This window comes from Corapipo altera, unplaced genomic scaffold, assembly GCF_003945725.1.
Source record: "Corapipo altera isolate COAL_440 unplaced genomic scaffold, ASM394572v1 60, whole genome shotgun sequence".
NCBI lineage: Eukaryota > Metazoa > Chordata > Aves > Passeriformes > Pipridae > Corapipo > Corapipo altera.
In genome coordinates, this window is record NW_020884912.1 from 7487329 (window position 1) to 7514705 (window position 27377).

At 39.4% G+C, this 27377-nt stretch overlaps 2 protein-coding genes across 10 annotated transcripts in view; one reads left to right on the top strand and one right to left on the bottom strand.

The window, feature by feature from the left end:
• Positions 1-6: 6 nt before the first annotated feature.
• On the top strand, positions 7-10001 carry ALDH5A1 (aldehyde dehydrogenase 5 family member A1). Its single transcript, XM_027654068.1, has 10 exons — positions 7-36; positions 173-256; positions 1211-1381; positions 1652-1768; positions 2221-2364; positions 3208-3351; positions 4611-4769; positions 6080-6249; positions 6994-7052; positions 7208-10001. The coding sequence occupies exons 2-10, from the start codon at positions 209-211 to the stop codon at positions 7411-7413; spliced, it is 1218 nt and encodes a 405-aa protein (XP_027509869.1). The 5' UTR covers positions 7-36; positions 173-208; the 3' UTR covers positions 7414-10001.
• A 1055-nt stretch (positions 10002-11056) lies between these two features.
• The window catches only part of KIAA0319 (KIAA0319 ortholog), a 58345-nt gene continuing 42024 nt past the window's right edge, over positions 11057-27377 (bottom strand). For 4 of the 9 annotated variants that reach the window (XR_003529460.1, XR_003529464.1, XR_003529459.1 and 1 more), the window contains exons 12-22: positions 26980-27112; positions 25968-26116; positions 23892-24043; positions 22656-22794; positions 21367-21526; positions 19942-20084; positions 19241-19363; positions 17778-17868; positions 16182-16273; positions 12488-15335; positions 11586-12445 (exon numbers count right to left, since the gene is read on the bottom strand). Coding sequence is in view for 2 of the 9 variants with exons in the window: in XM_027654066.1 (XP_027509867.1) it covers positions 15157-15335; positions 16182-16273; positions 17778-17868; positions 19241-19363; positions 19942-20084; positions 21367-21526; positions 22656-22794; positions 23892-24043; positions 25968-26116; positions 26980-27112 (1361 nt within the window). In the remaining 7 variants the exon portion in view is untranslated. The other 5 variants (XR_003529462.1, XM_027654066.1, XR_003529463.1 and 2 more) reach the window with 5 other exon arrangements.

The following is a 27377-nucleotide window of genomic DNA, read 5'->3' on the forward strand; positions in this document are numbered from 1 at the left end:
GAAGCCGGCGCCGCCTGGGGCCGCCTGCCCGCCAAGGTGAGCGGCCGCGGGAGGGGGCGGCGAGGGGGCCCCGCGGGCGGGGAGCTCCGGGCGGCACCGGCCGCGGCTCCCGGGGCTCCGCTGCCCCGTCCCTGCATGCGGCGGCCGCGGCAGCCTTGTCTCTCCCTGCCAGGAGAGGAGCTTGCGGCTCCGCAGATGGTACGAGCTGATGATGGAGAACAAGGAGGAGCTGGCGCGGATCATCACGGCCGAAAACGTGAGTAGGGGGACGAGGCCGCCTCTGCCCCCGTGGGCACGGGCGCTGCCCTGTGCCAGCACTCGGACTGGGAAACCCGACACAGAGATGCGAGCAGCGAATTAAAGTAAAACTGACCGCTAACGAAACACCCTGTGCGTATCTCACCAGTTAGCCACCCTGGCTTTTTTGAGAACTTAAAAAAGTTGAGGCGCATTGTGCGTTCCCGTTGCTCTTCTAGGGCATTGGTTTGGTGGCAGTGGTACGTAACACGCAAAAGCCAGAACCCACGTTGTGCTTCATGGTGAGCCACGTTGTCCAGCTAAACTGCGGTCCTCATGGCAGGAATGTTTGTGTTTTATCAGTGTCATTGACTGGGAAAAAAACTGCAGTGCTATTAAAGCAAGTCACCAGGTTGGATTCACATAGTCTGCTTTAGTTTGTACCACAGAGTAGTCTGGGAGCTCGCAAACGGGTGTCCTTTCAGATGAAACCTTGTGGGAAGATACTTCAAGCAGCTCCTCTGTAGTGTCATAGCTGCTAATGGTCATTTAGTCCACGGGGGTCAGCCCTGGAGACAGTTCAGAGTAATACTCCCAAAACAAATGTCTCACAAATGGCATGAACTTGTAACTGTTTTGCCATGTTTTGGTTCTTTCTTCAGAAAGGCAATAGCAGCTAACTGCAGAGTTTTTAAATAATTACATACATTTGCTATTGCTCGTTGTCTTGAGCCGATATGAATCCAGGCACAGCATACAAAATGTTGACTATACAGTCAATGATAGTATATTGAAGCTGCACAACTGTTGCTGCTGCAATCGTACAGTCGTTTTTGGAGATCTTGGAGTGTACCTGATAGGGAGGGGACCATAAAGTACTCTGAAAAAAACAGAAACTGCAAAATTACTTGAATTTGTTTTTAGTGCTTCACTTTGCCGCTTACAATGTATCTTCAATCTGATTTAATCAAAGGGGAAACCTCTGAAAGAAGCACAGGGTGAAATCGTGTATTCTGCCTCATTTCTGGAGTGGTTTGCGGAGGAGGCTCGCCGGATTTATGGTGATGTTATTCCAGCGCCTGCAAAAGACAGAAGAGTGCTGGTGCTGAAGCAGCCAGTAGGAGTGGCAGCCATTATAACCCCAGTAAGCATTGCTGAACTTTTTCGAATCACCTGGATGTTTTCAGCTCAGCCCACAGCATGGGGCCGTGGCCTTATGGCTCCTCCAGCCCTGGAAAACACCCCTGAAAATTTTAATTTCTACCTTCTTCCTTGATCGGCAGTGCTTCTTTTTAATATTCACTTAGGACAAAGCACATCATGCACAACTAATTACAGAAAATGTCAGTTATTTCTGCAAAAACAGGTGGCAGAATTTTCCCAACTTGGATTGTACTTTTTTCTCTCACCCTAGTGGAATTTTCCCAGCGCTATGATTACCCGGAAGGTTGGTGCAGCTCTGGCAGCTGGCTGTACAGTGGTAGTGAAACCTGCAGAGGACACACCTTTATCAGCATTAGCTCTTGGGGAGGTGAGCATTCATTTTAAGCTTTATCTTAGCAGTTGAGTGAAGCTGTAAATGGGGAGTCAAATGTGCTTTGAAGGTAACTCTATGTGCTTTGAAGGTAACTCTGGCCCCCTTCATACTTAAAGAAAGGGCAAACTGGCTGACTTGATCCAGGGGTTTTATTTTAGTGAGAATCTTTGGAAGTTGCCTCTAATATGGCCTAGATCCTCAAAGAGGATTGGGCTGTTTAGCCACACAAAACATTCTTATATCTTTCATTTGGTTACTTTGAACAGACAGCTTAAACCAGAACAAGCTGCTCTCTTGATACTGTGGCATCTGTTACTAGTTGTGCTGAGCCCTTTTGGCTTCTCTTGACTTACAGACTAGTTTCTTCAAAACAATTAACAAACATTGTGACTATTCCTAATGCAAAATGCACTGATAATGGAAATTCTGTTTTTCTTTTGTTGCAGCTTGCAAACCAGGCTGGAATTCCAGCAGGAGTGTATAACGTTGTTCCTTGTTCCAGACAACAGACAGCAGCCGTAGGGGAAGTGCTGTGCACTGATCCACTGGTATCCAAAATATCTTTTACTGGCTCTACAGCAACGGGAAAGGTACATAAGTGGACAGAATATCCATGAAGATTATTACTGTGGTTATACTGGAAAGGTAGGGGGAAAGTGTGTGCCTTTATACGGAGCCTTCTTTTTTGGCTGCTGTACACAGACTGCCCAAATAATTGTGTACTTCTTGAGATAACTGCCTATTTGTTTAGTATCAGTACTTCACAGAAGGATGCCTGTCTGCATCTTCTTGATAACTGCCCTTTATTAAATTATAATGTGAACAGTTTTACATAAGATGTTCTTGTTCTATATCAGTAAGGTGACAACATACTAATAAGAACACTGAAACTGAGTTTCAGAGGTACTATTCAGGAATGGCTCCTGCAGTTGAGAGAAAGTGTTAGAGAAGTAAGGCTCAGGAATCTCTGCTGTAGTCAATAAGCAATCTTGTTGCCATCTGATGAAATCACTAAAACTGCAGAGTGTGATAGAATTCTATGGGATGGCTGTATGCAGAATTAGAAAAAGGTCTAGTATCAAGAGAAATCTTGATCCCAAATTCTGTCAGATCTTGGAAAACTTTTCTAAGAGTAGTCAAGATTTTATTATTGAGAAAGGATCGAACAAGCAAACAGAAGTAACAATATTACTGTGTAAAAGCTTGACCTGACCTTAAGTTGATCAAAATCCTTCTCTTCATTAGTTCTTGGCCAGAATTTAAAAATTTCAGTGAAGGAACTTTATTTTTGTTTTTGTTATAGGAAGTAATCTAACATTATAGAGAAATGCAGATTATTTCCTTGCCAGAGTTAATTTTTCACTGCCTCATATTCATGATTCCACAGTTCACATCTGGCAGAGGTACAGATTTCTCTTTTTTGTTGCCTGCAGATATTGCTGAAACATGCAGCTGGCACTGTGAAGCGAGTTTCCATGGAGCTTGGAGGACATGCTCCTTTTATAGTGTTTGACAGTGCCAATGTGGACCGTGCTGTTGCAGGAGCCCTTGCTTCCAAGTATAGAAACTCGGGGCAGGTGAGAATTAACTTTTTTCTCCTTGTTTCTAGAAAGTGAAGAGTTGTACATGTAGTTAAAGCTGTAAATAAGATATTTTATGTAAAAGAAAAGCATAGAGCACTTCATTGTGAAGATGCTGGATTCACACATGGCTTTGGGCACTCAAGCTGGTCATCAGCAAGTCTGAATAGCAACACTAAAATTCCATATATTTTCACAACATATGTGGCAGTCACTGAGAAGAAAGATGTTCACTAGGACCCCTCACAAGAGCTGGAGAAGTGATAAAGGCATTTTGTCATATTCTTTGTTAACATTACATTCCTTGGAGAACTAGAACTGTGAAAGACACTGTCCTGCTTCAGTCTATTAAAAGACACTGACAGATAGTTTTTTCCACAGTGAGTAGCTTAAAAAAAGTGGAAGACAGGATTTGAGTGTACGTTGCTTCAAATGTATTTTAATTAGAGTCAAAAAAATTGTAAGAGCATCACTTTCCAGAACAGTCAGCTGAGACGGGCTGTTCCAGCCTTATGGGTATTACCTGTACATGTGAACATGAAGTTGATGAACTCCAGCTTTAGATAAGCAGCAAGTTTTCAGTGGGATTGAGAGGTTGTTTTGTGTGGAACATGTTGCTTGAATAACAGAAGACATAACACTAATCTTGGGAAGAAAGAAAGGAAACAAACGTAGACAAGGACCACTGAGGGATCTGACCCACAGTGGACAAGATCTAACATAAAAGGCACCACTACACTGTTCTTGCTGTAGAGAAGGATAAATTAGCTGTTCCTTCTGAGATATCATAGCCATCAGAGCAAAGGGGAAGCACAAATACATAGGCCATTGAAAGCACTTAGAAACAAATTCCAGGAAGAAAGCAAAAGAGACCCTACACTAACAAATGGGATTTGAGTTTCTGCTGCTCACTCCAGCATTCTGCAGTCTAATTAGAAGGTATTTTGTGCAGCTTCTGGACCTTCTTTGATCCATATATGTGAGCCTACAAAACTCAGAAAACCTTTACCCAGTAAGCAACTTCAGCAATGTGATGTATTTCACACACATACTGACAGCTTGTTGCATTTCTAGAGTGAAATGGGTGTCAAAAGAAAAGGCATAGCAAGGTAACAGCTTATGGTGAGGGACAAGAGGCAGAGGACATCAGTTTTGTGAACTGATTCTGTGGCATGAAGGCCAGAAAGAATTAATGGATAGATTAAATACAATATAAACTACTGTTAAGTTTTTTTCCTTTTCATGTTTGTTTTCAGACTTGTGTCTGCACAAACCGTTTCCTGGTGCAAAAGGGAATTCATGACGAATTTGTGGAAAAGTTTGCTAAAGCTATAGAGAAAGAACTACATGTTGGAAATGGATTTGATGCAAAAACTACCCAAGGACCACTGATAAATGAAAAGGCAGTGGAGAAGGTATAAATAAAATATTTTATTTTTGGTATCTTAGTTATCTTTTTATGATCCATAAAGTAATTTTAGATTTATATTTTACCGTTTTTGTTTTATTAGAATGTATTTGCAATGTGGCTGGAAGTGTGTTTTGTCCTCCAAGTCCTCATGTACAGATAGACAAACAGATGTGGACAGGTCATGTATCATTCCCCTATTTCCATTAAGGGAAAGAGAGGCCTCCTTTAGGGGAACCTGATTCCTTCTGATTACTTCCTAGCTGTTCTCAAGACCATTTACTGAAATTTGATACACTGTGAGAGCTGTGTGGTGATCCTGCAATTCTGAAATGCTATGATTGAAAACTTATTTTGAAGAACAGTGCCTCTGTTTGGCAAAACCTCAGCAGAATAATTAATCAGGGTTAAAAATACCAGAACTCAGGATGTTGCAATCACTTGAAACTTTATGTCCATGGTTCATGTTTTCTGTTTTGGATGACTTCTGACTCCGGGATTTTTTTTTTAAATCCTAATAAGACACATTTTCTTCCTAAGATTAAAGATTACTAAATTATGTGGCTCATACTTTGTAAGATATTATGGCTCAGTTATATGCAGGCTTGGTTTGAATCCATTCTACTTGAATGCTGCCAGATTCTGTCTATAGAACAATAGAACATGAAAAAAATTAGTTATTTGGGAGACAAAGGACTTGTTTTCTTTCCTTCATGCCTTCCCTTTGTGCCTCACAAAAGTGTAGTGTGCATATCACATACAACTATATATACAAATAAGCAAGCACTGTATATAGTCACTTAAGAGCCTTTCTGTAATTTCAAAGGACACTATTCTAGGTGGAGAATGCTGCTTTAGTTTTCTTATTAATTTGTTGTCTTTAGATGAATGTAGATGAAGGGGGTGGAAAATGTTCTTGCCAGTACCATCTTGAAAGCTGTCTGTTTCTTTTCAAATGGTCGTCATGTATTTCTGTTTTCATAGTGCCTTATCACTGGTATAAGATATAACTTCTAGTCCTGCCAAGACTTTTTCTCATATTAAATGTGGTCTTTTAATTTCAACAGAAAAGTTGACTCTTTAATGTTGATGAGACTGGGGCCATACTCAAAATTTATCCCTCTGAAATTATATCAGACTGAGAGAAATAAAAATTCAAGAGAAATTAGATTATATTGCAAGTGATCCTCTGCAAACTATAAACCTCTCTTCAAGATTTTCTTTTTTAATATTGGAGACTATTATTTCTTCAGTGAGAAATGTACTCTTTTTCATTCTTAAATGCCGACTTTGAGATTTTTGTTATGCATACCTCAGGTAGAGAAACACATCAAGGATGCAGTTTCTCAAGGAGCATCTATTGTGACTGGAGGGAAACGACACAGCTTGGGGAAGAATTTCTTTGAGCCAACATTACTTAGTAATGTTACAACAAAAATGCTTTGCACCCAAGAGGAGACGTTTGGCCCTTTAGCACCAGTTATCAAGTAAGATTATTAATTTTCCAGATCAAAAATAACAATTACAAAACCAATGAAAGATTATTTTGAATAAACAAGATTTGAATGGCAGTTTGTAAAAAAAAAAAATTGTATGATCAGACAAGTCTTGTAATAAGACTGGGGTGCACATGTGAAAACATACTTTGGTTATGTGGTTTGTTTGTTTCTCTCTTGGCCTGATTTTAGCATCTCTGCAACTTTTTGCAAATCACTTTGTTTTAAAGTGTATTAATAGTTAAGCAAGGGTAGATAACAGAAAAACCTTCATCAGCTTCATTTCTGTGGTATGAAATAGGAGACACGACTTTTGAATTTGTCATGTGATTTGCTAGTCCTAAATTTTTCTGACAGAGGATGACTTAGAGCTGTCTGTTCTTAAAACCTTCCCTGCCTCTCTGCAGAGCAATTGGATGTGATGGAAGTTACCTCTCAGAGCTGAGAGTGCTTGTGTAGCTGGGGAAATAGGTGGGCTAACCAATATGAAGTAAATGTTTTAGCTACCAGTATCTAGGGAGGATAAAGGCAATCTTAATTTAAACTGCTAGTATGATTTAAGAGAAGAGGTAGACACTCCTCCATTGTTTCAAAGGGAAAGTTAAATTACCTATTTAAAGTACACTTTTGGGAAAAAATCATTTTTATTTCTGATAAAACTGCTGCTTGTCAGTAAGTCAGCAATACAGTAGGTGAACTGCAAGCCTCATTTTTATTTTTTCTTTCTATTGACAGATTTGAGACTGAAGCAGAAGCTGTTGCTATAGCAAATGCAGCTAATGTGGGTTTAGCAGGTATGCCTCTCTGTCAGATAAGTGTATTTCTGTGGTTTTAAGAGCTGTAGTGTGATGGGGTGATGATTTTGAATGTCAGTAAAGTCTCTTTTTCACAGTATTCTGCAATTGTTCTTACTGATTTTCATTCCTGTATCTGTGTGTCTGCATGGCAGGATATTTCTACTCCCAAGATCCAGCTCAAATCTGGAGAGTCGCGGAACAGCTGGAAGTTGGAATGGTTGGTGTTAATGAAGGCATAATCTCGTCAGTGGAATGTCCTTTTGGTGGGGTAAAAGAGTCTGGCTTAGGGCGAGAAGGTTCGAAGTATGGCATCGATGAATACTTAGAAATAAAATATGTCTGCTTGGGAGGCTTATAAAAATCTTCAAAAAGCACAATCCCGACAGCTTGGAAAAGAGTGCTCTAGTGCTCTTGTTTTCTGCTTCTTGAAGCAGAAATAAGTATGAATGCAACTTCTACCTTTTTTAAAACTAAGTAACCCCGTTCTGTGTGTGTAAAGATATTTACAGTATTCTGTGCTGCCACATGTTTTTACATGGTCTTTGTTTATACCTTCAGTTTTTCAGCAATGTGATCAAAATGTCCATCCTTTTTAGTAAAGAGTAGGGATGCACATTTATTATTGTTGGATTATCCCTGTGTAACTGGGAGAACTTGGAGGCTGGTGCATAATGAAAATAGACTATAACTTATGTCAAGGGGAAACTAGACCACCATTTTCTAGTACCTTTCGTGTTTCAGTGTGGATGTGGGAGGCTTTGGGATGGCAGTCTCCCTTTAAAATTTTGTGTAAATACTCACATTTTCTAATGTGCTTATATGACATCCTTTAGAAGCGTGTCTTTTTTTTTTTTAATTATGGGTGAATCTGATGGTTACAAAACATAAAGAATTGCTTTTAGCTACAGCTAGGCATCCACATAGGCAAACAGACAGCTTTTTCAGTGCTGTAAATGCTGACTGCAGAAGCCCTATTCAGCTTTTGGTCTCTGAGCAAAGAGCTGTGATTTATGCCTAACAGCTTGCATGCCTAGGATCAAATATGGCTCTTCTTTGATGTCTGTTAGCCCCAGCTCTTGGTTCCAGTCCTAGAAACGGGACAGTCCAGGACAAAGAATTGCTGGCTTAGTGAGTAGCAGGAGGAAGATGGGATACTTACAGGAATAACTTGCAGAATTGTAAGGGGACAATATGAGGGCTGTGTGAAGAAAGCACAAGTGGTGACATGATGATAAAACTCCCTCCCTTCCATGAAAAGACCATGACTCTCCTTGGGCAGAAGTTACACAGTGTCTAAAGGAACATTACTCCACCTCCAAAGAATATGAACAGATAAATGGTTCCATCCCTCTGGGCTTTGTGCCTTGAACTGGATTTTTGGTTATGCAGGTGAATGTCCATTAGGGAGGAACACTTAAAAACCTTTGAACATGGCTAACTGTATGACCTAATAAAGATTTAAATAGTAGTGATTAGAGATGAGACTTTGACACATCACCTCACTATTCTGTCATCTTTGAAAGATGATGCAAAGCTTCCTTAATATGAAATAAACAATGTTGTTTAAACACTATTTTAATGGCAGTCAAACAAAGCACTTTTAAAAATGTGCAATGTTAATTTGGCAAATAAATCAGCACTGCAGAGGCTAAGTGGAATAAATTTTGTTTCTTGTGTTCATTATTAAAAATAAATAAAAGACTGCAGTGGAGGTCTTCTTCCTGTAAACTAATGAATGTACCCCATGAAATGGGATATTTTAAGATATTTTATCCCATCAAGCAAAGGTAACACAAGCCCTGGGGAAGGAAGCCAAAAGAGTTTCACGGTTTTGGTTTGGGTTTTTTTTAAAGCGCACATAAAGTAGCATTGACTGCTACTTCTTATTTTTAAATATTTTTTATGGTTATATTTGTGTAACACTTGAGACCAGATGGGTCTGGAGCACATTACCTGTCAGTAGTGTGTGTGCATCGTGCCAAGCAAAGGGCAGTTAAAGGACACTTACTGCCCTTCCAGTAATTCCCAACACATTTATGGTAGTGAGGACTTAGTACTGTTACCTGTGCTTGTTGACAAGTACAAAAAAAGGATGGCCTATTTCTACACTAGTTGCAAGAAACTTTCTTATATCCATCTTCTAACCTTACACCATTGAGCACATATCCTGCCTGAATTTGGGGAATACAATGTTGTGGAAGAGGAAACTGTTTGCCAGCCTTGGCTGCCAATGTGTGTTTCTTTCTAACTGAGAGGGTAACTAGGTAGAAGAAGGTCATAACTTGGTGCCTGGGTACCACAACACAGTGATGCAGGCACAGGTACAGCTATTGTACACAGGTAGAATATCTGCCACTGAATTGCTGACTTAAATTATGTCTGCCTGTGGACTGCAGTATAGGGTCGAAATTAATCATCTCATTTACAGCTGTATGACAGTGAAGTCTTGAATGTGAGTGTACTTCTTGGGACAGTGCAGTGGGAGGATAAATTCTTTAACCCCCTGCTCTCTTCACTGCAAAATTACTGATCTGATGCGTTGATACATTTGAAATCTTAATGTCTTTTCTGAGAATAGCACTTTTAATGAGTAAATGTTTACCTTTTTTTTCTAGCAAGTAATACCTTTTACTATGCCTGATAGCAAGCACAAACCATAAATAAAGATAAGGTATGTAATAAACTTTAAAAATACCTTTGTCTAGATTGGATTGTGGTTGGGTTCCAGCATAGTATCCTTGTGTCAGTAAGGTCTACATCAGTTAAGCACAGAATAATCGAAGTTGTCTTCATAACAAAAACTGTGATTCTTCAACAAAAGACTTACTTGAATTCTCACACCTTAGTTATGTCGATTGCACTTGTGATAGTTTAGCAATTTCTGGATATTAAAACTGTGATTAAAAATGTTTTTAGTTAATAAATAACTTCTGTGAAAGCACTGGATTTTGTGACTTACTTCACCTCATTCAATGTTGAATTGACAATCTGACAGCAGCCACATAAAGGTCAGTCTCTCAGATTTCCACAGAATATTTTGTTCTGCCACCTTTATCACTGGAAAAGATGACACTTCTTTGCATTCACATGTCCATAACGTGTACCCCCAGCTAGTCTCTTGAATCTAAATCAAATAGATGAGACTACTTTGACATAGTAATGTGCTGTCAGTCATTTTGTATGCAAGTCTTTTATGCTGAATCAAACATTTTATCACAAGACAGAGGTTTTGTATATCAGTGTCTTCCCTGCTTTCATGATGTGATTAATTGCATAATTCTTTACCTCATTTATTAAGACTTAAAATAGAGTTTTAGAAGCCCTTTTATTTTCATTTAGTTAATACAGTTTTGAAGCCTCAGAAACTGTCTTAATTTCCAACCTGATTTAGTCATGGCCAATTTCCATTTTATTTTCTTATGTTAAATAGCTGTTGTTTGACAGCCCCTCCCCACCCCCGCTGCCTGTCTTCTCTGTGTTATATAAACTCTGCAGAAGCTGTGCTTACCTGTTCTGCTAGATATTAACAACTTAGCTAACTTAAAGAAGATGATTTAGGTAGTGTGTTCAGAAGCTCTGTGTTACATTTTAGCACTTGTTTAAAGTTTTTCTGTGTCAAGACTTGTTCCTTCCAGGAACAACCACAAGAAGTTGGTGGCATATTCACTTTTATCAGTGAGTGCTCAAGCTACTCTGCACAACTGGCTGAAGTTGTTTAGGAATCACTGCTGCTGATACTCTGTTGCACCAGGCTACTCAAAGGGATGGGGGCAGGCTACTGCTGTTACCAAATGTACAGTGCAGTAACAAAGGGGCAGATTCCATTCCTCGATACAGGACATTTATGTATCTTATCAGCTCATTCAGCAGCCAGTATGCCCTTGCAGGAGTCCAGTATGAATGTATGAGGTGCCATGTAGACTGTGGCACTATGTATCCAAATACACTTAAAAGTGTAGCTTTTATGGGGTATGATTTTTCCTTATAGAAAGACACTTGTATCTCATAGTACCTTTTATTATCACAAATTAGCACAAACTTCACACACACTGATGCAAGGACTTTTTCTTCTGAAGTTCAGAAACAGGCAGCAAAACCTGCCTCTATCTAACACAGTATTTTGGTTTATATTGCACACTGATTACTGCAAAGCAGCCATTGTACTGACAAACGCTCTCAGATACTGGATTTGTTATAGAGTAAGCCACAAAACTTGTGAAATTACCACACTCGGTATGACAGCTGGTGATTATTTACACACAGCCAATTAAACCAAGTAAGGACAAGCACCACAAGAAAACCTACTGTGAACTGCAGTAAATTATTTTTTTTCCTGCTCTCTGATGTATTGAATTATGTCACCTCTCCAGAAGAAGATGCTTCTGTCAGAAGGAAAGGAAGGGATCAGCTATTGCACTGCTTTTATGTTTGAGTACAGACATAAGCTATGGTATACAATGTCTATTAGCCTGACCTGAGTGTTGAGTCCAATACAGTACACCATGCCTAAAAGAGTACCTGACAAGTTCCTAAAAGAAAAGACAAAAATTTATTAGTTACATAAATGTAGCAATTTCAGCTCAGAAACAGTTCCAGTTACAATACAATAGCAATTGCAATAAATAACATTTTCTAGAAACAGGTTCCTAATATAAGTTCTGTAATAACTCACTCATCCACCCACAGGGAGAAGTGCTTCCATACAGAGGCAAACTACAGATTTGCAGCTCATCTGCACTTGATTCATAGCCTGTGCAAGAATTATTTGCCTTTGCTGCCTCCTTTTTAAAATTTAATTCTAAACTTTTTATTTCTCTCCTTTGCCTTGGGGAGTTCAGGATACAAAAGGAACGTGAAATGGGTTTTTCTTTGCCGCAGAAATATGGGATTAATATTCTAGATAGGATCAATGATAAGCAATAACTGATATTAAGAAATTAATTCACCTCTCTATCCCATTTCCCTTCTTCTAGAGGAATGTTTACCTCTCTCAAACCTCAAATAAATGGCAGAAGACTACATTAAATGTCATTTTATTACACCATCCCAAAGCCCCATCTGACTACTGCCCATTATCAGTATACTGGGGGGGAAAACTAGTTTCACTTAAGGCTAAAAGCAGAAACAGGACATTAGCCTAAACTCAATTATTTCAAGAACATCAGAATATTTAAGGAAAGTTTGCATCCAGCACAGAGAACACACGCACCCACTCACTCTCTCTCTGTTAAGTTCACACACTGTTAAGTTCCTTGTATGTGTGCACACTTCTGTTTGCCCACAGAGACCAAGAAAAGCAAAATTGATACCCTATAAGCAAACAGCTGTCAGCACAAAACAGATGCCTGAACAGTACTTATATGTGATGCATCTGACAGAGGGAGAGAAGACTGTTTACCTGAAAGGACAGAGTTGACAATGTATGCTTACACACAGAACAAGAAAAATGTGATTCCTGTACTTGTTTTACTAGTGATTCAACCCTTAGTTTTTGGGTTTGGTTTGGGTTTTTGTTTTGGGGGTTTTGTTTGGTTTGTTTTTTTGTTTGGTTGGTTGAGTGTCAGGTTTTTTGTTTGGTTGTTTGGGGGTTTTTTATTTTTCATAAAAAGATGTCTGAATTTTAATTCCTTGATAGAACAACCTCCTAGCCTTTTGCACTGGCTTTAAACATAAAATAAACCCCAAAAATATAAAGTGACTGATTTTACAAAACTGATGGATGCTGCTGACTGCACCTACACGTCCTAAAAGGTAAGTTTATAGATAAAGGCACACTGGAGACAGTATTTAGCAGAAGAATTAATGGCAGCATGGCAAATACAAAGTTGAAATTGCTTAAGCAACTTGTTTGCTTGTTTAAAAATGCATGTGTCCATGAGCATGATTCCTGCTGAAACATTCTAGGAAGTTGTGCAGAATGGATTAAGCCCAACATTTGAATTTCAAAGGAAAAAAAAAAATCAGTATTTTGAGTGGGCCTTAACTTTATTCAGGAATACTTTAAAGTAAACACTGCATTATTACCTTAACACATCTGGAGCAGAAACTGAAAGACATCAGAAGCTGACCTTGCTTTTATTGACCAAGTTATTTAAAAATATATATACATATACACACACACTCTCAAGAAGGGGGAGAGTGTGATGAAGTAGATTTGTTTCAATAAATATGCTAAACCCCCCATACACAGAGTTGAAACTTGGTTTCTGAAGAAAGTAAATCATACCATTTATACTGCACCTTGCTGGTGGGTATGGGAAAAACATAGACAACACCTGCACTAGCCCTTTTTAGCTCTTCACAGCCTCTCCCTCCCGATGACTCCTGCAGCCACACAAAGCTCTTCAGAGAAATGCAGGGCTGGGCACAGGAGAAATATTCCTCAGTGCTGTATTAGTAGCCTTATGGACTCTTGCTGGCTGCATTTGAGAATCAAAGGTATGAAACAAGTTATGAGCATGTCGTGTTGCTGCAACTTTTGACTACTGATTCCTTCCAGCCTAGTCGCCCAACTCCATTAACAAGAGAAGCACAGAAGCCCCAGTGTTCAACTCAGCTACTCTGGTCTCTCAGACTTCTAAGAAGAGATGGAGAAAGCCCTAAAATTCTCCACTAAATTATTCTTAATGATGGAGATGGGCTATGTACCCTCCCTGAGCCTTCTATACTGCTCCCCTTGATCTCTATACTGCTCCATCCTTCTCCAATATTGGGTTCTCTACTACTGGACTAAAACCAAAAAAAACTCTCTCCAAAATGTTCCCAGAGGAATGTTTTCTCCATCGAAACACATCATTCCTCCATCTCAGCCCAAGACTCCCAGCACATCAGTAGAGTACCCCCAGGAAAAGCTGACGTCATGGCTAAACAGTACCACTGACACAGATGTCCCCATCAACTGAGGCTTATGTATAAAAGCCAAGTAAGTCTTCAGTTTGGGATTTCAAGAACAGTATTGTGGGGGCATGATTTTAAAGCCTAACAAGTAGGCTGTGAAGAAATTATCCAGACTGTGAACAGGATTTTAAGAACTTCAATACACCTACCCTTGCCAAAAACCTGAAAGAATCTCTTTAGGTCAACACATCCAGTCACTAAACAGCCACAGAGGAAGAAGTAAAACAGTTTAATGTTCAAGCTAAAACCTTGTTCAGTACCAAGTCCCATGACAATGAAGGTAGGTGTTGAACCTCCTGCTTCACACACGGTTATTTGCCACAAGCATTTCACTACACAAGTGCCTGGCACATTCTTTAACTGAGCACTAAGGCTGACAGATGAAAACTCATCTCGGCTGAGTGCTTAGTCTTAGAAGGTTCAGAGCTCCTCAAAAGTGATGTCTAAGCAAAAGGCTGCTTGGGATGCTTAAAATGCTTCTGAAGGCGCTACAGTTTCCTGGATGGACATGGCATAGACAAAGCACTTTCATCACTACAGAATCAGCCTAAGGCTGGACTTTCCTGTAGACATCATACCTCCTATGAAAATACAGGGGAAAACTTTCTTTGAAAACAAACCAAAGACGTTTCCACCTCATGAATACTACCCTAGAAAAAGAATTCACAAAGCACAGTTAGATAAACACAATGCACTAAAAATGCTCTTTGTGTTTCCATCCTGAACTGAAAATTAAGATGGAGCCTGTGGCCACATATTACTCTCTATAGTTGTAATGGAATTTATCTATATTGGCTTTGCTGTTATAAACCACACTGCTTCTCCAAGAGAGTGCTAGGAGCACAGGACATGAATCTATATGCCATTGTTAGTTATCACAGTCTGTAGCACAACAGCCCTGGCTAATTTTGTAGCAGTGACACAGAAAAAAGGGCCTTCAGAAGTTCAGACAAACATTCAGCATGGAACCTGGAAGAAATAAGACATGCTTTTCCTTGTTCCTATAATGGTGACAAGAGGAGTTAGTGGACCATCTAATCTTTCTTCCTTCATTCTTCCTTCCTCTACCTGTGTTAAAAATTTACCCTTTCATCTGCAATTAATTGATAATTTAGGAAGCTTTTGGTTCTGGTAAAAACAGAGGTGGGCCAACACGTTTCAGATGTGTCGCACCAGCATGTTCTGTGCTTTTACCCTCATTCAGTTATCTGTCTTTGGAGCTGTAGTTGAAGGAAACTCCATTTCTGATGGACCCATTCGTAAGTGTTCTAGGATTCTCTCTTTCAATCTTTTCTCTGCTGAAGATAGTGTCCTGATCACTGTCAAACTCTGACTCGGAGACCATCAGACTGGAGTTGTGCTCTGTACTTCTGTGTTTTATACCTGACAATAAAAAAGCAAAACAAACTCATTAGAAAGATTTGACTTTTTAGTAATAACTAACCACCACTGTCCCTGCTGTGATATGAAAAGTAAGTGAAAACCTTCTCTGCAGTGTAATGTAACAGCATGCACCACTGCCACCACCAATATAAAAACTGGTCCAAGAACTATCACATACTGTCAAGCAGATACTCTTCCGACTTCACTACAGGGCTATCAGTTTATGGCTCTGAAATTTGAATATATGCATTTAAATTTGAAACGATTAGCTTATCTAGTACATACCTAATGTACTTTTAATAGCTTAAATCTGGAAATTAGTCTGTCTACTCAAGTGTCTTATTAACACAAGTGGGAATGAAAGGTCATGGTTTCTACAGAAATGTTATGTCTGTATTTCTAGGAAAGCAATTTCTCAGGATGATTTTAATTCCTTGGATTCCAACACTTCCCCTGCTAAAAACCGGAATTTAAGGAAATCAAAATATATGTAAACAGCAGCTGAAGTCTACTGAGCTTTAACAGGGCACTTATAGGTCAGGAAGGAACTGCTGGGCAGCAATAAAAACAGCTCCAAATTAAAGCATGTGCAGAGGAGAAAAGGTTACACAGAGAATGTCTGTGGGACAATAAAATGTTCTAAATTAAGATTAACTAAGAAGCTCAGAGCAGTGGCTGAGCCCAAGGCTTCATACAAGAAATGAAGCAATTCTCCTCTAGCCACTGACTCTGCCATTCCCAAACTTTTAGGCCAGCTTCTGGGCTCCTCCTGACTACAGCTGTCAATTCAGACACATTGACTGTACGCTCGGTGGATGAGTTCACAGCTTACCATATAGCACTTACCATATTTGGGTCGTAGTTCCATTCTCTCCTGCTCATCTATGTTATCTAGGATGGTATATTTTGTTTTCCTTCTTATCTTTGTCCTCTTTCTGCTAGAAAGGAAGTTACCACAAAGACATGTAATTCTCATGTACACGCATAAATCTGGTCTTTTTCATACACATAGCTATATACCCTGATAAACACAGTGTCATTGTACTTTCTCACCTCCACTTTAAAATAGTTGTTCCAGTTTATACCTGCATAAAGCAACTGTACAATCTGGACAAGACAGCATAGTTTATTTTCTCTGATATACAAAGATGAAGAAAGTAAGACAGATTCATTTGCTTTCCTAGGCCACAGGGGTTCAGTTTGTTCAATTTCAACATAGTTACTACAGACAAGGCAGACATATATTCATTTGCCCTCACAGTTCACAGTGAAGCCACTTTACTGCTCAGCCAACATTACAGCAACAGCCAGCCACTTGGCCTCCCCTCTATGGTCTTCTAAAAAAAAAAAAATAGAATTCATTTGGCAACTCAAAGTCTTTAAAACCTCCAAAACTCCAGTCAAATCTTAGGACTACAGTGTACTTTTCCCTGTAGTTTCCCCAAAGCAAAGGGAATCTCTTGCCATTCTGTCCTGTGCATTTCCTTTCCCTTTTTCACATGGATCTGTATCAACCAGCCCTCACTTTGGCACAAGCCACATGAGGACAAAGGACAAAAGCAGTTGAACTAATAAAGAATCCCTTTATCATCAAATCTACACAAGCCTGTGAGGCTCCACACTGTGGGGGTGGAGTGGGACACACTTTACTATCTAAAGTTTTCTACTAACAGCACTGTTCCTTCAACCACAAAAAGAATATCGGCATCAACTCCCACACATCCTTTATATACTGCAAAAAGTTGAAAATATGGGAAGATTTTGACAGCATTTTATTTTTACTAACACCTGAACAAGCTATCTATTTGCTGAGCCGTTTGGGCTGCAGCAAAAACACTTGCTCTAGTGACAGAACTTGCAAGGGCCTGTCACTTGAAAGAGAATTTCTTATCAGCTCACCAGGAAAGACTGGAGGGAGGGCAGAAAGGGAAACCACACACAGTAGTAGATAGAACTGTTTAAGGAAAGAGGAAGCAAGAAGTCTGCATAACTGAGATCGCTGGAGTACTCCTTGCCTGTTAGCCACATGCAGCCCACCTACCCACCCTTCCTGTCCAAGGGAAACACCAGACTGGGAGCAGATCCTTTCCCATGGCCTAGAACATTCCATTATCAGTGAGTGACCTTCAGGGTGTGCCTCTTTTTTGTTAGCATAGAGTACCTGAAGGACTCAGAGACTGTGAAGATCTCAGCATTTTGACATTAATTAATCACTTCATACGAATGATACTGCAACATTAGCTTTTTGGTTTTTTTAATGTAGAGAAGCACAGAGACACAAATGGATACTCATTTTTTTCAACAAAAGTGTGCCTCTACAGAAACAGCTACAGGAAGCTCCTCACATCTCTGAAAAGAATTCAGTGGTTTAGTGCTAAGGACTGGACTAAAATACGGCAGTTTTTGCATATACCCCACCAAAAAGAAACACAAATCATGTACCTCTTGCAGCAGCAGATGCAGAACCAGGCAAGCCCTACCATGACCACAATCAAAATAAAAACAGATACAGTCACATAGAGTATACTCCACTCTGAAAAAAGAAACACAACAGTGCTTTGTAAAGTCATGAATAATTTCTAATAAAAACCCTATTAAAATAACCAATTCTGAGAAATGGGGAGTGCCAACAGGACGTTAGGAAAACTCAGCACACTCATATTCTCAGAAGAATTCCTAAAAACTCTTAAGCTTTAAGACTGAAAGTGCACATTAGAAAATTTTCTTTTACTCTAATACCTTTTACCGTCCCAAGTTTTCTGAAGTCTATGTGAGAACTGCAAAGGGGCATGGTTACCACCTCAGTTATCATTCTCTAACTGAAATAAACATAGGTGTACTCTAGCTCTGGCTTTAAAAGAGCAGTAGTGCTTTAAAAGAGCAGCTGAATAGAGACAGATCTTCCCACCTGCACACTTACATTTATAAATCCAGGAAAAGAGAAGGATACAGAGAGATGTGCAATAATGTGAACTCCAACATGTGTATGCTCACTATTTTCAGTGTTATTATTATACTATGGAATAGCACAGCATTAGTGCAGGGCTGCAGGAGGTCCTAGCCTACCACCTTCTTTGGGTTGTCATTAGTCTTTGTTTACTACATAGCCCATGGTTACTTAATGGCTTGTACTAAGCTCCTTATAAACATTTATAGATTTACTTGACATTGCTCAGCAAATGTCTCCAAGCCTGCACAGTACTTAGAGAGCTGAGCTTTATTTCAACTTAAGTAGAAGACAAATTAAATTTAAGTATTAGTTTTTTGAAATAGAGAATCTAAGCTGATAAATTAGATGTGCCATAGAATATAGACAGGATGATGCTGGTGAACCTAAATTGCATCTCCCAGATGCAACAGGCAAACTGAAAGAAACAGTGGAATTAATCATGCTAAGAAACTGAGGTTCTAAAGGTGACAATATTGGTCAGTCCAGAACACTGATGTCTTCTTTGCTTAGATCAGATCACACTTTTGGCACAGAAGCATCAACCACCCACTCAGAGAATCTAAGTTGCTGTCTCTTTTACAGCTTTGCAACACTCCTACTCAAAAGCTTTCCAGTGCCCATGATATTCAACAATCCCTCCAACTGGCCCCAAATTGTTGCAAAATTTCTCTCCCGTGAGAAAATTTTCACATATTTTTCATCAGATAGTGATTCTTTTTAAAATTTAAACTTTTAAAATATTTTAAATACAGGCTACTACTGCCAAGACATTGTAATTTCAGGAAATTATTCAAACATCTTTCTACAGAAATGTACTGCTGGGTTGGAAAACAGAGACTGTTTTATTCCTCCCTCAACATCTACCTCCTAAGTATTCCCCATTCTGAGAGCAAATAATCAACAGTCACGAGACTACGAGTTACTCTTAAAATACATTCCACAACACCAAACTCACCACAATTACTCTCTCCATCATTTAGATAACGATGTATCAAGTTTTCCATCCACAGCTGGTAGCAAATGCAGCGCTTTGTTATGGGGTCACAGTGCCCATGTCCAGAGCATTTCAAAAGACAGGCTACAAACAAAACCAAACGTGGGTCACTTGTGTAAACGGACAACTTGTCATGCATCCTTTTTGGGCAAAAGCAGCAATTCATTGTAAGAAACCCTAGTGGCCTATTGTATTAGAAGACTAGGTTATAACACAGCAGTCATCAGCTCACTCTGCCTGATACTTGCAGACAAGAACAAGTTAGGTTACCAGTCTATTTACTGAACACTATAAGCTCTGAAGGAACCAGAGACATGAAACATATCTATATTACGGCTATATTGAATTTTGCCCATCTTCCAAGAAAAGATGTTATGTAAGATATCCTCATTCTCCAGGCTTTCCTGATGCAGACCAGATTAAGATGTACTTTTGCCTGCTGTCACAGATGATGTCTTTTAAAAGAACACAAGTAATTGGCACCAGTTTTCCACAAATCATGAAACATTTTAAGTATTGTCTTCAACATTATCTTTTGGAAAGCTACACCCAAGCCCAGACACCAGATGGCACACAGAAGGCCTTCATGCACTGTTTCCAGGCACTGTGTTAGCCAAATGCATGCAGAGTTCCAAGATGAGCAAGCGCGGTACAAAACACACCAGCCGTGTCAACTCGCAGGACTTTAAAGAGCAGGAAGTCAGACTTCTGTTTCAAGAGCTGCACGTGCAGAGTTCTTGAGACATCTGATGCCTTGATCACCGTGGAAGGATGCCCGTTCTGCACGTAGAACACAACTGCAGTGCTGCAGAAAGAAGGTCATGACTGCTGTCAAAGATCACTTTTGTCAGGCATTCACTAATAAAGGCACATAGAGCCTTTAGTTTTGTTTCTGGAAAGCAAATGTCACCACTGATAAAGATTTCGGAATTCTGCCCATGGATCAGTCAACTCCATTCAAATGACACAGACTTCATTCTGAGCTTGGAGCACCAGCAGTTCTTTGGTTTCTCAGTTTCACAGAAGAAATGTGAGGACAACAGCAAATGTAATTCCCTTCTTGGTCCTCCTGACTTCTGCTTTAAGAAGTACATATACACCTGCTTTCTCCACCCTCATGCAGAACCTGTCATAAAGTGCTCTGAAGCAATTTCACTAACTTTAGGAAACCGAATTAAACAGGAGAAAAAGCTCAGAAGCAAGGGATACAGAGACTTCATATGGAAGCCCTCTTCCCCCATCATCCACAACTTACAAGTTGGGTGGTGTTGATCTCACCCTGTATCAGACACTTCAGGGAACATTTTAATTTAAAATGCTGTTATTAAAAATATCATAGCTATAAATGGCAGATTTTCTAAACTGTGTTTTTAAATTTTAAGACGTCCCCTGAGAGCCAAATAAACACCAAAATGGGCTTTAAATTGCCAAGTAGTTAACAGGAAGGAATTTAAAGGTAACTCATGTCAACATGAGTTGGGTTCTGTGGGCATGCACAGCCATCTCTAGCTCTCTACAGCAGGTAGAGAGGGTATTTCTACTTCTAAGTAAAATGCCACATGTAGGAGTACCCACTGGGGAGTTTCCTCTGCAAAAAATGGATTTCCATTACTAGTTACCTTGGGAAAATGTTTATAAAATATTAACAATATCAAAACCTTAGAGAAGAAATAGAAACAAAACGGTTTGATCAAATAGAGTTAGAACCTTATTTTGAAATACAATACTTGCTTCACTGTGAGAAAGTCTCTCTGTTTCACTCTGTCCAGCATTTTGAAAAAATAGCAGCACTTTATGGAACAAAGACACTGAAATATATATCCATGTACTTTCTCTAAAGGAAAAAAAAAATCTATACAGAAAAAGTTTGATTTTTTTTTTAAACAAAATACTTCAGTTCTAGACCTCCACAGAACTTATTTAATCAATTTTCTACCGCAGAAGACATTCACCTCTTAAAGTACATTCTGTTGAGAAGTACAGCATTTTTTGTCATCTTACAAAAGATTATTTTGCAACTAATTATGAGCTGTGAAAGAGGCAAAGATAATCACAAATCTTTCTGGTACAGGAGGATATCTTTGTACCTTATATCTGAGTAGGCTTGTATCTTCTGAACTTTGATATCTGAATCCAAAACATTCAGCAATACAGCCAGCTGTCTCACCAGAGTGTCCTTCTGCTGTTCACTCAGCTGTCCCACTCCAACCTGCAGAATCAGCTCCACCAGACCATTCCTTTTGGGATCTGACAGAAGAAGAACATACTATTCTTTCAGAGCCTGGCAAATATTTCAGTACCAACTGAAGACAACATGCAGTACTTGAAAGTATTTATTAATACTATATTTTCCTGTATAAGACCTCTATCACTGAAAAGCCAATTCTGTCATGTTCTTAAAAAAGTACTTAGCCTATATTGTCACATTCCCTCTGAAACAAACCAATCTCATCAATCGAAATAAGAGTACTTCAGGGTGCACTTCAGTTCAGCATTTACATATTTTTGTGCAGAATAGCAACTTCTGCTCCCCTAAATGCTGCCATCTTAAAGTCAGAGGTAAGCATTAGGTGAGCCTAATTACCGACTTCCCTGCTACTTATTTACTACTGGTTATCACTCAGGAAAAGAGAGTCAAAGATGAACTTGTATGTCTGAGGATGGCAAATTTGAGAAATTCAGATATGTTTACCCTTACAAACTGAGGGTTCTGTTAAATAGCACTTGGACTTCTAGAGTGCCTTGCAAAGAAAAGAAACTTCACAGTTATCCAGTGAGAATCATGACCCAATTATTATGACTACATTCAACAATAAAGTGAGGAACAGAAAATCACTGTCCAGGAGTCAGACAAGCAAGAAAACTGAAGCTTCAACTTCCATCATATAGCTATTCATCCTGCATTTGAAAACAAGTCTATAAAACAAACAATATCAAACCATGAAAAGACAGTTTACATCTCCCTAACATTTTCTGAGGACATAAAGCCACACTTTCAACCATCAAACACACATCTGCAGCATTTGTACCTAGACTTAATGTTTAGCTCCTATCTCTTTCTACTGGTCAAACAGATTACAGTCAGAAAAAAAGAAACAAAAACCTACAATGAATGAAGAGGAATAAAAGCCTAATGCAAATATTAACTAGAAAGTATAATTTTCATTTATTGATGCTCCCACTAAGGTGATTGTAGCAGTTAAGAATCCTGACATGTCAACTTCTAACACACTCAGGCCTATTCAGAGAACAATAAGGTAGGAAGAGAAAGACTTGTTTGCTTTGAGAGAATCTTGTCAACATCTAAATAAATAAGTGAAAAGGAGAACAAAGATGTGGTATTCACAACGTATCGATGACCTTTTAATTGTCATACCAGGCCGCACTTCAACAGTTGCTGAATCAACATCTGAGTCTCCTTTAGCATCTGTCACTTTCAAGTGGAAAGTATAGGTTCCTTCCACCAGATTAGTTAGCTGCAGTACTGCCTCGTGGTCCGAGCCATGGATCACATCCTGCAAAAAAAAGGTACTGGAATAATTACACCCTCAGGGAAAGCTGCAGGTTTGACTATCAAGTCAGCTATCCGGTACGACAGTGTGAGTTCTTGCTTTGACTTTCGGGACAAATGTGACCTACCCATAGTTTATAGCAGAGTAAGGACAGTTTGGAAGTGAAAGTTAATGAGGATGTCTGCACATATTTTCATTAAAAATACCCCAGAAAGAACAGCTGACAATCTGAAGAACTCATTTGCTTGAAAATTCGAGACAGTTACATTATTATTTCTATATTTTATACCACTATCCTTAGTTCTGCTTTCTTAACTCTTAATTTCCTTTCCTCCGAGTTCATGTATTTTCAACTATCAACTCTGCCAGCTGTATTTAAGCTAAGCCTCTTCAATTCTTACACACTCATGTGAATTGCCTCTAGAAGCTTTGTTTGGATTTTGCTGTTTCTCCTCAGCACTTGCTGATTTTTCAGTATCTTCCTGAGTGCAAAGAGCTGTCCACAACACTTTGTGAGATAGGGAAAACAAGTTATCCAGGTTTAGTAGCACATATAAATTTCAGTTTATCATGAGGTATTTCTGCTTTCTGCCTGTCTCAGAGAGCAGACTCCTCTGCCCTAATGACCCAGGCTATTCACCATGGTCTGCCAAGCAAGGTATTTACACATCTAGCGTCAAATACTATTTTTATCTTAAACAGCAAGTTTTACCTCATCTGGTATCAGACATGATCCCTTAGACTTTATCAGTACTTCTTGTTCTCTCAGATCCTTACTCCTCTGGAATAGCTGGATTTCAGATGATTTTTCTCTCTAACACATTAGCAATTACTCTGAGACACGGCTTTATTCTTCTGTCTCAAGTCTTTCCCAACTAAGTCTGCATTGCTGCAGTGCTCTTCCTCAGCTATCATATTCTCTAGCTGTACTGAAAATATCACAACCCCCTTGAACTACAGCATTACAGAGAGCAGGGGAGACAAACCAGAACACCATACATCACAGCATCTTATGAGTCACACCTGCTCTTCTGGCTGCAATGACATTACATGAATAACAAAAGCAGAATTTGACTCATTACAACCCTCAAGAAACTCACCCCAGCTGCTGGGCTTTGACCGTCCCGAATCCACAAATATGACACAATCCCCTGGTCATCAGCAGATCTTGAGCCATCCAAGGTAACAGAGTTATTTGGAAGCACGAGAACATGTTTCCCACCAGCATGTGCCCGAGGTGGACTGTTGTTTTCTAGCCACAAAAGTAGTGGAGGATAAGGATTTGCTTTCAAAACATGAGAAATGTGACCTGTCATTGCCAATACACCCACACTCCAATTCTTCACCTGATAATTACAGACAATAACAACACAACCTTATGCTAAGGCTACAGGGAAAGGATGAGTGGGTATACAAAATTTGGCTTCAGAATTTTACAGTCTAACAAAAGCAGAGCTGCACCATGAGGAGAAAGATCTTTTTCAAAAAGAACTGTGGGATATTCTATTTAGAGTCTCACAATAACTTAAGCATCAGATCTTCTCAGTCGAGCAAAAAAATTTTCTACCTACTTAGAAACACGGCCCAGCATGAGGTCACCATGCTGGGATCTTTCCATCTGGAGAATCACTTATTACCCAGTAGAAGCTTGTGCAAGAACTTATATCTTCATAATGCCTGTATTTAGGCAATCAGGAAATTTAAGGGTAAATCTAGTTCTCACTGCTTACCATTAGCAGTGAGATTAAGGCACACATTGGGTGCACGGCAAAAAAAAAAGCCAGAGAAACAGAAACATGCTCTCTTTCCAGAAACCAGACATCACTGACTTTTCTTTAGAACACAACTGATAAGAGAGAGATCCAGCAACCTGTGGGGCTGAGTGAAATACCTCACTGGACATAATTAGTTGGAGATAAATAATTCAATATTGGGCACATCTCAAGGGCATTGGCTATAACTCTATTCTTTAGAACACCAGAGAGTTTTCTGTGATACAAGGGATTTGTCTCTTTCAAATAAAAGCAGTTGACTAAACTTGGTTATTGGAAAACTAAGTCTTTTTAATACTGAACCTGTGACTGTAGACAAAACATACTGTGGCTACACTTCACACCACAAATGAGACCATAAAACACATTTGGACAGAGCTGTTGCCACGTATTTCTAATTAAACACCTAACTGAAACTCTGAAATGGTTCAAGCAATGATGCATATGGGTAAAACAAAGTCCAGCTTCTTCTCGAAGAGGCACAAGGGTCAGGGCAATCCCAAGCTCAAGTGCATGTTGGGCAGCGAATGGACTGAGAGCAGCTCTGAGGAGAAAGACTTGGGGGTGCTGGCTGACAAGAAGTTCAAAATGATCCAGCATGTCCACTTGCAGTCAAGAAAGCCAACCATATCCTGGGCTACTGCTGAAGTCAGCACAACCCCAAAGTATTCAAGGCCAGGTTGAACAGGGCTTTGAGCAACCTGGTCTCGTGGAAGGTATCCCAGCCCACGGCAAGGTGGTTGGGACTAGATGATCTTTATGGTCCCTTCCAACCCAAAGTAGTCTATGATTCTATCATTATCGTAAAGCCTCTTCCACAGCATGCATGTTGGGAAAAAAAACACAAAACGAATACACAAAGACCCCAAATCACCGAAACCCCACACCACAGCAGCTGTTTCCCTCTATATTAAAACAAACAAACAAACAAAAAAACCCAACAAAAAACAAACCAAAAAACAGGTCTCTTAATACTAAAATTTTAAGTGGAAATTGGTTCACTGAGATGTCACTTCTTGGAAGTTACTGAAAATCCACAGTAAAACTGCTTTTCTGCTCAAAGTTTAACTTCAAAAATAAAATAAAAATGTATCTTCTTAGTGATGTAGACATATCATTGTCAACAATATTAATTTGGAACATTTTTATTACAACTAATTTTGCATATATTGAACTTTAAAATATCTTGCAGCAAACAAAATTAATTCTGCCAGTCACTTACAATACTACTTTACTACAGAACAGCAGACAAGTCTTACTGAACACCCCTGAAATACGACAACAAATATATTATAACTTTCTGTTCTGATTTCCTTTACATTCTGTCAGCAATTGCATTAACAGGCAAGCTGCCCACCATATCCTAAGATACAGCAACAAGGCTTCCCTCCCTTCCAGACTTACCTTCCTTCACAGTTATAGATAGCACAGATGCACTGCTTAAGCCCTGTTGGTCTTTCACAGTCAGCCTGAAGCGATAGGTACCAACTTGAAGACCAGTCACAGTTGCTACTGCTTTGTCATCATTTTCCATCTGTACAGAGCTTGGTCCACTGAAACAAAACATGTCAGAAAAATAATCCTGCATAGCCAGCCAAACCATTTGTTCAGCAGCACTGCTCATGCCATTTGCTTTTATTTTATAGCACTGATGGCTAAAGAACTATATGAGACACGGGTTTAGCTTAGAGAATGCATAAATGCATTTTTTCCAAGGCATTCAAAGCACGCAAGCACCACATACCCAGTTATAAGAAGAGTAGAAAATGCACTCCAAAAGTTCAATCTCACCACTGTACTATTCCATGGGAGCATGCAGATGATATTGCTCTAAGAGCCACTCACAGTATGTACTGGCTGCCAGCAGACCTCTTCCTGTATGAGGTATGATGCTCGCATGAGCTAATAGCTTGTCCTTTTATTAAGGATCGGTTAGATTTGCACATAAACATACAAACTTTTGTAGAACATTTTCAATCATCACTCAAGACGGCTTTAGTCAGTCATTACTGAAAGTTCAGGATAAAGTGACTGTCAATTTACTTTATTATTCAATAAACAAGGAACTGAGAAACCCTTGTTCTTCTAAGCACTAATGGGAAAACTCTGTATATTACAGGAGGGTACCCAAGCCTGCTACTTCCTTTTTAAACAGGAGACACAGAAACTCCTCTCATTTTTTCTTAATTTTATAAAAGTAGGCCTCAAAATGACACATTGCAAAACATACACAGAGGTTGCCTAAGCTTTTCAAGTTGAACTTAAAATTACTATTTCTTACCCTATTACCACCCAAGTGGGAAGGTCCTGAAAGCAATTCCCAAACAGTGTATCACCCAACACAATTGCATAAGAGACTCTAAACACTTTCATTTTGTTCTCTATTTTATTGGAGATTAGCAAAATCTCTAGATACCTGATATTTTCCCAATGATAGAAGACAATGCCTTGGTCATCTTGGCTTTTGCTTCCATCCAGTGTAGCACTTTCTACTGGGAAGGTCAATTCTTTGTCAGGGCCAGCCACTGCTACTGGAGGACTGTTATTTTCTGCAAAATAATATTCAGTGTATGACATTTGCTATGTAGTCACTGGCAAGCCTTTCCAATCAGAGGGAAGATTTTACACAGAATATTTTATTAAAGAATTGATATATTGGCTCTCTAGGCACAAATCACAAATATAACATGCACGAACCAGCAGGTAGGAGAGATTAGCTCTGCAACAAGCCAAATACCACAGCAAATACTTCCCCTTTGCACTGCAGGCACAGTCACACTCCCAAAAATTTTGCTGCATGCTCAATGCATTATA